Below are 12,209 nucleotides of genomic sequence, written 5' to 3'. Positions count from 1 at the left end.
GTCCTTAACCCTCTGCCTATTGTTAAATGGATGTCTCCCTATCAGGAGAATGTGTGCTTGGCCAAACAATTTCTCTTGATATGGATTAATTAGGCACTTGGTTTAGAAATGCTTATGTTTGATGATGGGTTTCTGCATGTAAAACTAATCAACTGGCAATATTTTGCATGGCTTCAATGACTACATTCTTAAAAGATATACCTGTTCAATTTTGATTTACAAAATCGGACAGGGTGCTGTGCAACTAAGTAGCTGATTTCTCACTTTGAGAAGAGAAAAAAAAACTTCCTTTAATGCTCCCTACTAAACAGTGCTTTTAGGCTGGGTAACTGAAGAACGCATCAGAAATGGCTCGAAGAACCAGACAATGTTCTGTACATTGTAACCACTAAACATTGCAACAAGTGATACTGGCAGCAAATGCAACACATAGAATTATTTAAAACTAAAATACAATTCTGTGAAATATCACTGAATAATGTTGGTGCACTAATGAAACTGACTAATAAATAAAATTCAATAGTGCAAGATTGTGCTTCAATTTTTAACACAGGCACATTGAGTGCACAATGAAATTTTAATTTGAACAGTTGAGAGGAATGCTGAGCAGACTTTGCCCTAAAAACTTTAGTAATGTCACAGTAGACTGGATGCAATAATCTGAGACAACACTAAACAGATGTCAATTGTATCTGAAGCCAACTATGAAACCATGTCAGGAACATTACTGATGCACAGTGCCACAAACCTAAAAGTAGCAATTTACTGATGACTGCTGGAGATTTGAAGCAGTTATAAAAATGCTGTAAATGTTAAGTAGGTCAATCAGTATCCAACACTGCAGATATGGCTTCACTCTCAGGTGTTGACCGATACGCTTTGCACTGATTTTAATCTGAGTTAATGTTCCAGTGACAATTTAGTCTCACATTATTGAATGAGAAAACTAATTTCCTCACAAATTTAACAGATTTTTCATGGAAAGTTTGATTTATGAAGTTGTTGGTGAAAGTTTACACATTCATTGAGAGGTGCCCTAGAATGATCCCATCTGGCATTAAAAGTATTAATTCACTGGTACCCAAAGAATCCACTTTCATTTCAATTGAAATGTGCCATTCACTTTGGATATTAAACATTTATGGGGACTGCTCAGCGACGTATAAAATAGATGTGCAAACCATTTCTTAAAATCAAATAAGTTTCAAATAAAAATTGTAAATAACAGTAAAATACACAAGCTTATTTTGTAATAGTTTGTGCAAATGTAGATAACTGGAAATATCGCTATTATTAATGAGCACCTCCAACGTTTGTATTAAATGTACTAGCATTACAGCAGCAGTGGTAGCAATGTCTGTAATGCATATTCCTGCAAAATAACAATAGAGAGTACTGCACTGATAAGAAGCAGTATTGGATATGGCTCATAAAAAAAAGCTGTTAAAATTAATTGAATTAGCTGCTCAGCGTGTACATGCACATTTTGAATTTTACCAATCCTTTTGTAAACGTATAAATTTCTGTAGTTTACTCAGCAATATAATCCTTACAATAATCTGATTTATTCTGGAAAATAAGTCAATCTGTAACATTTGAAACTTCCACCAAAAATGATAGCAATCCTCCCTACTCATGCAGTGATTGGTGATTTTGTGGTTGGCAGATGTCTCATTTTATTTGAAGATCCTAAAAAAAATACATATCAGAGAAACACAGACCAGAGTCCTGAGTTACAAAAAATTGACCCACAATTATTTTTCAGTTAAAGAGTTGTCTATATGGGTTCTTTAGTGGGAACTTTGCTCAGTTTTTGCAACAGGAAGAGCTTGGAAATGCTAGCTGCAAGTTCAACTTCTCCAGAACAAAACAGATTGTGGTGGAATGTGTCTCAGATTTCTGTTGATAAACTATTGAAACTTACAAAGTTTCAAATAGGAATGAAATCTATATTTTAAAAAAATACATTTAGATCTTACAAACTGTTGAATGTTGGCAGCGCAAGTATTGATGGGCAGGCAGACTGACACCTTGTGAGCATTAAGAAGCTACAATACATGCTGTTCAAAATATGTAAGAACATTTATGCATTCTCCGCATTATCTTACAAAATATATCCCAAAAAGGATTGTGGATGTCAAAAGAAGTGATACTGACGAGGCCATTAACTTTTCATGCATTCAACAATGGAATTTGCCAAATCATGACAGTGGAAATAGTTTCATCTTGACGCTGTTGTTTGGACTTCTTGTTCAGTCGTTTATGTCCTTGACCTCCGGAGATGACCAAAACAGAACTCATCTTCATCTTCTTTGTCCTTTCATTGTCACTGTGTTTACCTTTACTTGAGAAACTAGGGTCATTCAAGAACTCATAGATTGTGCTGTCCTCTGGGCCATGCTCCAGTGAGCTGGCCTGATGGGAGCAGGTTAGAGATCCTGTAGATGAAGATACACTGCTGTGTCGTACAGCCGATACTGATGAGTCTCCAAGCCAAACACCTCTGTCTTTGTTAGTTGTATATGAAGAACTCGAGTATTCTGCCTGCGATCCAACATGACCAGTCTTTTCTCCATCTTTTCCTTCTACTGAAGTTGACAGGCTTGAAAGTGATGGATTTTTGTTCATCAATGTGGCAGTGGCTGCAGCCATAGTGAGAAATCTGACTGGACCGCAGTGTGCATGGTAGGATACCATACCCCTTCCTGAGTGAACAGAAGGAACACTTGTGATGTTAAACAAATTCAAATCAGGATGGAAGTAAAATACATCAAAAACCAGAAATAGCACACAATTTTGGGTTAAGTGAACCTATAAAAAGAAAGTGGATCAACACCTGTTGAGAAAGGCAATAGTGTAAGATAGTGATATTAATAGATCTGCTTGATTCACATTGGAGTTAGGAAGAGAGACAGCATGCATGTGAGAGAGAGATAGAGAGAGCGAGAGACTGAGCTCTCTTCTTCTCATTCCAGTTTTGCTATGTCCTTGCATTATCGAAACAAAGTTGGTATGTACTGGTTCAGTGTTGTCTACAATACACTTGGTTGAAAAACATAATATTTTAACTTTAAACATAATTATTTTCCAGCTCGGCTGCGGAGCGTTGTATTCTAAATTCCAAACATTGTTCCTCAGAAACCAAGTGCAAATTTGATGAGTTGAAAATTGTAGAGCATTAGTGGTAATTATACTAAACAGAATAAAACCTTTGGCAGTGTATTTTCTTGTGAGTCAGTTCGAGCAATGCCAAATTGCATGGCTATCACACCACAGACTACTTATAGCAAAATATACTGACAAAATGAGGACAAACACAACCACCAGAAGTCTTCATTATGTACAGATAGTCTAGAAACATTTTGAGAAAAGATAACAAAAGAAACAACAATCAAAATGTAGGAAAAGATCACAATTGAGAAGATGTGGCACTTACAGCTACTAGAAAGCGACCAGAGACAAAGATGAATGCAATTAATGCCAAGAAATTGATATTTGCACATGTACATAGTTACATTAATTGCTATGCTTTCTTGGAAAACAGTTTCTACTGTTTAAAGCACTTCCTCAATTAGGAATTTAGTTAATTCTGTCTTATCAGGTGATGATAAATCCCCTGATTATCATTATGTTGAAAAATCTTCTAAACATGATATCCTATTCACACAAAAATATGGCACAGTTTTTATTGACCTGTTTTCCTCCAAATCATTCATGAGTTCATCACTATCTGCTGCTATTACCCAACCAATGAATAAATGGTTGCCTTGTTTACAACAAGATTTAATGTTAGGAGAATTAGTGTTGCAACATATGCTGTATGCCTGCAAAATATTGTTTCTGAGCAAAGCAACCATTTCCTATCACTTAATGCAAAGTTGTCAAGTGTCACAAGAACACTGCAAATTAGATGAGGCAGGACCATAGGAAAAGAAACCTTCAGCCATAAATGGAGATTGATTGCCAATACGAATTTTGGTGAATAACCTAGAAAACCATAAAGTTTCTAAGATAAGAGAAACTGCTGTAATGGCTGATGGTTACAGACTACCTCACAACCACAGAGATCGCAGTAAACCTTGTTTGCAAATCCACACAGAAGCTGGAGGGATAAGAGAAGCGATAATGAACAGGACACTAGTTACAATGAGGAGGACAGCAGAGATGAAAAGACAGAGGTTCCTCAGAGCAGTAAAGATGTCTACATCTCGAGGCAATGGGAAGAGCACCTGTTCTGACTCTGGGTAGATTGTTAGTCTCCAAGTCACACAGTGAGGTGCTCAGAATGTCAGCTTTTATAGATGGTTTAAAGTTTCATTTGATTTCAAGATTGGGTGCAGCTGGTGAGTGCTAAAGGACAGCTAATTTGCATTTCCACCTGTAAACACAATCCATGCAAAAACCTTTCAGGGCTATTTGCCTCTTTGATTGCTGTGCTATTGCTTCATACTCTTCCCCTTCATTCAGCTCACTAAATCAAAGTCTAACCAGAGTTCAAACATAACACTGACCTGACTCAGTGAAGTGCTTCATAACCAACACAGCTTAATGAAGTGTTGGAAAAAAATAAAAATTGCTCTTTTTGCAACTTCTGATCCTTTTCAGGATCCACATAAAGATTGTATAGCAATTGATCAAGAAGTTCAAACTTCACTGCCCTTTCTGACCTCCCAGTTATCCTCTCACCCTCCCGATGCACTCCTGACTACCACCCGCCTTGACTATGCTCAGACAATTTATCTTTCCAATGACACCCCCCTTCACCCTCCCTTAAACTACTCAAAGCACCTCCATTGACCACCCAATCCCACCATCGACACTCATCCCACCCACTTACTTTTACACCTTTAGTCTGGCTTCTAAAAGTGGTCGGACCTTTAAACTTATCTGCTTTGCGGCAACTAGTGCTGTAAAAAAGGGGATGTGGCTTCCTTTCACCTGACTCTCCTGCACTCGACAGAATGGCCACAGGAACTCGTTGCACTGAACTATTCTCGCCTTCCTGAGCCAGGTGGTCAGGCGAGAAAGGTGCAGTTGCATTTCAGTGTTAACAGGAGCGGAGAGGCAATCTCACTGTAATTGCCACTCTACGGAAATGATGACCCAACATCCGTTTCTTGAAATCCTGTCACTTTTTCCTCACAGCTAGTATTTTATTGACATTAGGCATATTGGGAGCCAGTAACGTATAGGAGTATAAGCATTGCTAACCACACTCTGAATTTTGCTTTGTACAAGCTGTGGTAGATTTCCTTCTGCTGAGTGATAGCATCATTTAAAAACACCTGGTTTCTCATTTGTTCAAACACTGTTAAATGTAATCTGTTTTCAGCATTTGTCTATGCAATTGCTGGGTCACCTTTAGTGAAAAGTTGCACACAGTTATACATTTATGTTCCAATTTGCCTGGTTAAGCAGGCAAAACAACTTAGAATGGGTTTTATAACATTTACTCAAAATTCAAGATGTAGAGCCATGTGTCTGCTAACACAAATGAAAACTAAAAAGAATGGCTGGATGTAGTCTAATGTCTTATTGATTATTTAAGGATACAATTACTTTCTCTTTAATACTGTAGCTGTTCAGGATCATTTCATTTCTGACAGGCCTAGTTTTTAGATATTCAGCTAAATCCAAGCTTTTTATAGTTTAAAGAGAAAAGGTGATCCATTTGACTGATGTTTCTTTTCAGTCAAAAGAAACTAATCTGTCCTTCCACAAGCCCTTTTCCCCTGTTAACATTATGTTCAACATTAACTTTTATCCTCGGCCAATCTTTAGGATCCATCAATCTTGAAGGACTTTCCTCCCATCATTCAGAAAATGCATTTCCCCAAATGTAGTGCCACTTCACCACTCTCTTACCCATTGTCTGCCTTTCCTCCCTGGAAATTTACTGATGGTCTTATGTTTAAGGAAGGTAATCTCTCAAACTCTTCCAGTTACTCTCATTTTGCCATTTTCTAAAGTTTTATGGCTGTTTCTATTAACTCACAAATTAGCCATTGCTTTAAAAGTTTAGCCTTGATCCATGATTATCGGGATGGTTTTTTGCATGGTCATTTACTAGCAAACTTGTTGCCTATGTTACATATCTGTGAAATTTTGCTTTGAAAGTAAATCATGCATTGGACAGCCTCTGCCAAAATCATGCATTGCACAGCCTCTTCAAAATAAGTTACTGTCATATGACCTTCCACCGAAATTATATTTATACTAAACCAATTGTCTTCTCAAATAGGTCTCCATGTGCTTTAGTTCAGTGATGTCCAATACAAATTGTTGACCAGCCACAGGTGAAGCCATGATAAGCAATACTGTTTTACCCACTTCCGTTACTTTTAAAGAAAATAATTTAAACACAGTTGAGTTGTTTCAACGGGTGCTTTGGCTTCATCAGAGTGATTCCTGAGTATGATGACCCACACTGGATAGGCCAGACCAGCTCCTGTTCTCCATCCAGAAAGTGAATAGACTCTTAATTGGATTCCAAACAGTGAGCTGATTCAGCCAAATAAATACTGTGGCTACAGGAGCAGGTCAGTGGCCAGGATTCCTGCAGAGAGTAACCCACTTTCTGACTCCCCGAAGTCTGTCCACTATCTACAAAGCTCAAATCAGGAGTGTGATGAAATACCTTCCACTTGCCCGCAGCTGTGATTCTCTGCTCCTACTGCAGTGAATGGAGATTTGGCTGAACGCCAAATTCTCCATTCTCACTAACAGTGGAGTGTAAACAGCTAGAGAATTCTGGCCCAAATTTACAACTGAAGATTACAGCACAGGAGGCCATTCAGCCCATTGTGTTTCACCATAGTAATCCAAAACTGCCCATTGCTCCCATGCTGTTTCCCCGAGTCCTATATTTTCCTTTGCTTCAAATACCGATCTTACCTTCATGAAAAAAAATGAAATGGTCTCTGTCCAAACAACTCTCTGTAGCAAAGCAGTCCATGCACCAAAAATGTTTCCTTACTCTTAATTGTCCAAAGTCTAAATATTCTGTAATCCCAATTGATCTAATGTTAGTTATTTACCCATTATATACGTTACTCCATTTTCCAGAATATGCAATGCTTCTTTACTTTATGGGCTGAAAGGATACATAGTAAAAGATTTCCAGAATCCATTCTGAATTCCCCACTTCAATAATGCATTACCTTATTTCAGCTCATGTCTGGATTGTTAAAGCTACCCAATAGCAATATCCATTTTGTCGTTACATATCTTGTTTCCAGATCTCTACTTCTATCTCGTCTCCATTATTTTGTGGCCTGTAATGTATGCTGAGGACAGTACCATTTCCCTTTCTCTCTTTATAATTGTATACACTCAAAAATTGTGCAACCCCAGCATAATCATATGTTTTAGTTTTGAGAATCTTTTACTCACACTACCAGTCCACATCCCTATTTTCCACTGGTATTACCCCTGAAAATAATAAAGAATACCCAGAACTGCTCAAATTTATCCCTTTTCCATTATAGATTATAAATCACAACTCTCCACAATCAGTAATGTCTCTAACTCTGCAGTTTTGTTTGGAATGCTTTGAGCATTCATATAAATACTAATCAAGCCTTATTTCAATTTTTTACTCCTCAATCTTTGTCCTGAGTTTTTCATTTTTTGATATCCTTTCCCACAAGTGTGTTCATTCACCACCCCAAATCCTCTTTCTCTTGAGATGATACTTCCTCATTTTTTAAATTTATGCTCTGTATTCACTCTCCTTTGGAATCTCCTGCCTTGTCCTATTTATCATGTTTAATGGTGCCATTTCAGGTCAAGCGAAGGCAGTCCTGTCTTCTCTGGTGTCAGATCCCACTTCAATGTCCCAAGAATGTGAATCCTCCCCTCCTGCGCCAGTTTTTGCAGTTAATTTACTAATCTTCCTCTCCTCAACCAATTTAAGACCTTGTAGTTTTGTATTTCAGTTAGGTGCCTAAATTCTTAACTAAGCCCCATTCCAGCAACTTCAGCACAAAAATCTATGCTGATTCTTGAGTGCAGTGTTGCACTCTCAGAGGTGCTGCATTTGATGGGTCATTAAACTGAGCTCATCTGTCCCCTCAGGTGGTCGTAAAAAGACAAATTGCCCTATTTCAAAGAGCAGGGGCATTAACCTGCCTCATATTTATTCCTCATCAGTGTCACTAAACAAGAATAGATTGTCAGGTCACTATCACATTGTTGTTTGTGGGAGTTAGCTGTGCCCAAATTGGCTGCCATGTTTCCTAAAATAGTGGCTGAAATTCCAACGTTCTTCATTGGCTGTGAATCATTTTGGGGAAGTAATGAGGTCATAAAATACACTATATAAATATAAGGACTGGACTTTTGCCATATCGGAGAGGCTCACCATTGCAGCAAAAATCTCGGAAATGGCCCAAAATCCAACATTTCCCATCTTCATGGGGATTGGGACTGGAATCGGGCCAGGGTTTGTGCATATGTAATTCATAGAGGCAGCTGGCCATTTAAATTACCAGCTGCCTCCACTGGTGTGGGATTTTGTAAAAACAGGGGTGTGGAATCAGGACTGTGCAGATTAGAAGAGGTTTGAGGAGGTCTGAACTTGATTGGATATCTCATGGTCATAAAAGCAAAACAGGTGGTCTATTCCTGTAACTACAAAATTTTCCATTGCTCCCTATTCCCCCTGTCTCCTTGGGTAGTGCTTTAATCCATCATTCTACAATGTTGCTCAGAACTATTGAGTCATTCTCCACCTTATGCTCATCCAACACGAGTAACTACTGGGTGTTATATTCCTAATAGCCAGTTGGTGAAGGGTGAAATGAGAGCCAATCTTTATTCAGTTTAGATTTATTAAAAGCATAAATCATTTCAAGTATATACCTCCCAAATCAACCACCCCACAGTGTCACTAAGCATCTCTTTATATGTGATCAAGTCATAATCAATGCCTGCAAAACATTAACCACAATCGATATACAATTAACATTGGGCAGTAACTTGGGAATTTTCAGATGAGACAAGCACTTCTCTGTTTTAGACGATCTGTTCCTGAACTTTATAGTGCTGCGTTCTGGGTGACCAAATTCCAGCAATCATTATCTAAAATAAAACAGAAGGTGCTGGAAAAATTCAGCAGTTTTGGCCCATCAAGTCTGCAACGACTTTCTGAAATAGCATTTACTCAGGCCCATTCCCCAGCCTTATTCCCATAACTCTGCACATTTACCATGGCTAATCCACTTAACCTACTTAGGTTAGGACACTAACGGGCAATTTAGCATAGCCAATCCACCTAACCATCTTTGGAGTGTGGGAGGAAATTGGAGCACCTGGAGGAAACTCACGCAGACATGGGGAGAATGTGCAAACTCCACACAGCCAGTCACCCAAGGCCGGAATCGAACTCAGGTCTCTGTGAGGCAGCAGTGCTAACCACTGTGCCGTGGGATCTTAGGATAAAACTCTGAAACTATTAACCAGCATTGTGGAAGCATCTTCAACAAATTAAATGCAGCAGTTTAACAAAGGGTCTTACCACAAACGTACCCTCCGTTTTCTTTTAGGAGTGCATGAACAATTAATTTAAAATGCGAGGCTGCTTTAAATGTTTTTACAGCTATGTGCGCACAGTAATTTAAAACTGGTCGACTTGTCCATGGGCATTTGCAGGTCACTGCACAGGCACACACATTGATGGAACATTGCTCACTATCACCTTCTCAACAGCAAATCAAGGTGGCCAATGAATGTTGGCCTTGCCAGCGATTCCCGCATCCCAAGAATAAATCAAAAACAACATTATCTTCAGTTATTTCAAAATAGGTTCCAACTCAAAACTTTCTCACCTGTAACTTTAGGTATTCCCTGCAATCGAGGAACGGGCAGAGCTACAATGATACCCAAATTGGTTCCAACTAACAGTAAACCATGACACACGAGGAGACTGGTCACAGTAACCCGCTGCTGTCCTGGAATATCAGACAAAAGCAAACATGTACATAGGTTAAATGAAATAAAAATTTACAGTGGGACACCATTAACTGCATGTCAATTATCAACCATCCTAACTCCCAGTGTTTTCAACTTCTATGAAATAATTAATTGGACATCTTTACGGTTTTGTTGTCTATTCTAAGTGACTAAACCTAGATTTTGTTTTATTATATGTAGTCTTCCTTTTATCATCGTTTCCTGCATTGCAGCAGTGCGCTTCGAGAAACAACTTCATCAGCTGTAATGTGTTTTTGGTGCTGTCTTGAGATCATGAAAGGTGCTATATAAATACAAGTTATTTCTTTAATTTACTTGTCTGACCTTACAGCATTTCTGTATCATTGCGGTAAAGATCAAAATGTCAGCACTCTATATTAGATACCAATTCTTCCTGTCCATTAAGGCTTGTGGCCTCCCACTTCAATTGAAAATTTCTGCAGTTATCTGTGTCATGTTTTCTCTTGATTGATGTGTCCATAAAATGGCAACAAACCGTGACGGAAGAAGTAGGGAATGTATGAATCAAAAGTGAGATAAACATGCAGATAAAATTCCAATAAAGAACTAGGAATATGTAAATACAATGAGCGAAACATAGTTGGACCACAATTGTAGATGGATGAATATTTTTCAGGGGTTCTTTTCCCTAATATTCAGAGTTTACTTGATATAATTGCTGAAGAAGTCAGTTGAGTGGTATGAAGCATAATCCGTCATTTAGCATGAGCAAATCCACAGGCAATCATCTGGCATTTTTAAATGTGATCATGAAAGGCCAGGCAAAACATTCAGGATTGCAGATAATACTGAAATAGGAGACAGGTCAATTGCTGAGCAACAATGCAATTAGTTAAAAAGAATTTAACTAAATGCAGAAAGCTATTCTAAGGGCATTTCTGCTCTTGAGGCAGGTAGTGAGAGTCAGGAAATTCACTGGCTTGCTGCATGTGTCTCAGAAGAAATTCTTCTGAATGGTGCGATTTTCATCCCAGGAGTGGGGGCAGCTCCATCGTCCTGGGATGCAGATTGGAGGCAGCCACAGGAGCTGCAGAGTGCCAAGTTGGGCTGTTTGAAAGGCCTGGCTTGGTTCTCTGGGATTTTATCCCAGTTGTTAGGTTATATTTTAGAAACATAGAAAATAAAAGCAGGAGTAGGCCATTCGGCCTTTCGACCCTATACTACATTTCTCTACTAATACTGATATCCTTCTGCTCCTCACTAAAACGTGTATTTCTCAGAACTCCTGGTACATTATTCATGTCTTTTTTTGTGAAGACAGAAGCAAAATACAAATTTAGTTCCTCAGCCTTATTTTTGTTCCCAGTTATGAATTCTCCCGTTTCTGACTGTAAGGAGCCTATGTTCATTTTTGTCAATCTTTATCTCTTTACATACCTATAGAAATTTTTACAGTCAGTTTTTATGTTCCTATTTTAAGAATTGTAGCTCACAACCTGCATATCCCCTCACCAATTGCACCCATTCACCTGTGGTCTCTCATACCCTGGATGCCAACATATGCAACCCCACCCACCCACACGGTCCCTCATAGCCTCTATGCCAACTTAATACTAGTGGGTTAGCACCACCTTTGATCCTTACACACTTCATGTCAACTTCTCCAGTATTTACCAAGGAAAAGCTGAGGAACATTGTTGAGATTAAATAAAGGTCTAAATATCTGAAACAGCATTTAGTGTATTAAAACCAATTCCCATTCGTGAAAGGCCATTCAAAAATTTAAATCCGCTAAAGTGCTTAGTCCACTGTCAAAACAAACTCTTTTTCTTAACCCCACAAAGACAGCTAATCCTTTAACCTTTTTGAGCTGTCAGTCAAAACTATGAACTTGGGTCTCCCTGCTGAGATAATTGTAGGTTATGGAAAGCAGTCAAGCATTAATAATGACATTATGATAGCCCCTATGATAGGGTAATATCAAGAAATTACTATTGTAACTGCTAGAACAGAGTTTTTTTTTAAACTCTCATTGAGATATGCAACCTTTTTACTTTTAAAAGATTGGCAATTTAAATAACTTCACAGTTTGACCGTTCTACACACCTCATCAACCCTTCAGAACATTTATGTCTACTCTAACAAATTGTAATACCCACACTGCTGGTTTAGGTCTTTATTACAGCCAAAACTGTGTCTGTTTGAATTTAGCATTAGTTCAAATGGCCTGTTGAATTCAACTAGCCCCAAATTTGGCTTTCCTTCATTTGTGAGGT

At 38.4% G+C, this 12,209-nt stretch overlaps 1 protein-coding gene across 1 annotated transcript in view; it reads right to left on the bottom strand.

Moving 5' to 3' along the window:
• Window positions 1-278: 278 nt before the first annotated feature.
• The window catches only part of arhgef10 (Rho guanine nucleotide exchange factor (GEF) 10), a 305,202-nt gene continuing 293,271 nt past the window's right edge, over window positions 279-12,209 (bottom strand). The window contains exons 30-31 of the mRNA XM_078213587.1: window positions 9,828-9,950; window positions 279-2,705 (exon numbers count right to left, since the gene is read on the bottom strand). Of these exons, the coding sequence (XP_078069713.1) occupies window positions 2,173-2,705; window positions 9,828-9,950 (656 nt within the window). The 3' untranslated portion in view covers window positions 279-2,172. The remainder of the gene's footprint in view (window positions 2,706-9,827; window positions 9,951-12,209) is intronic.

The sequence above is a fragment of the Mustelus asterias genome, chromosome 5, assembly GCF_964213995.1.
Source record: "Mustelus asterias chromosome 5, sMusAst1.hap1.1, whole genome shotgun sequence".
NCBI classification, from domain to species: domain Eukaryota; kingdom Metazoa; phylum Chordata; class Chondrichthyes; order Carcharhiniformes; family Triakidae; genus Mustelus; species Mustelus asterias.
This window is presented reverse-complemented; position numbering and strand designations above follow the sequence as displayed.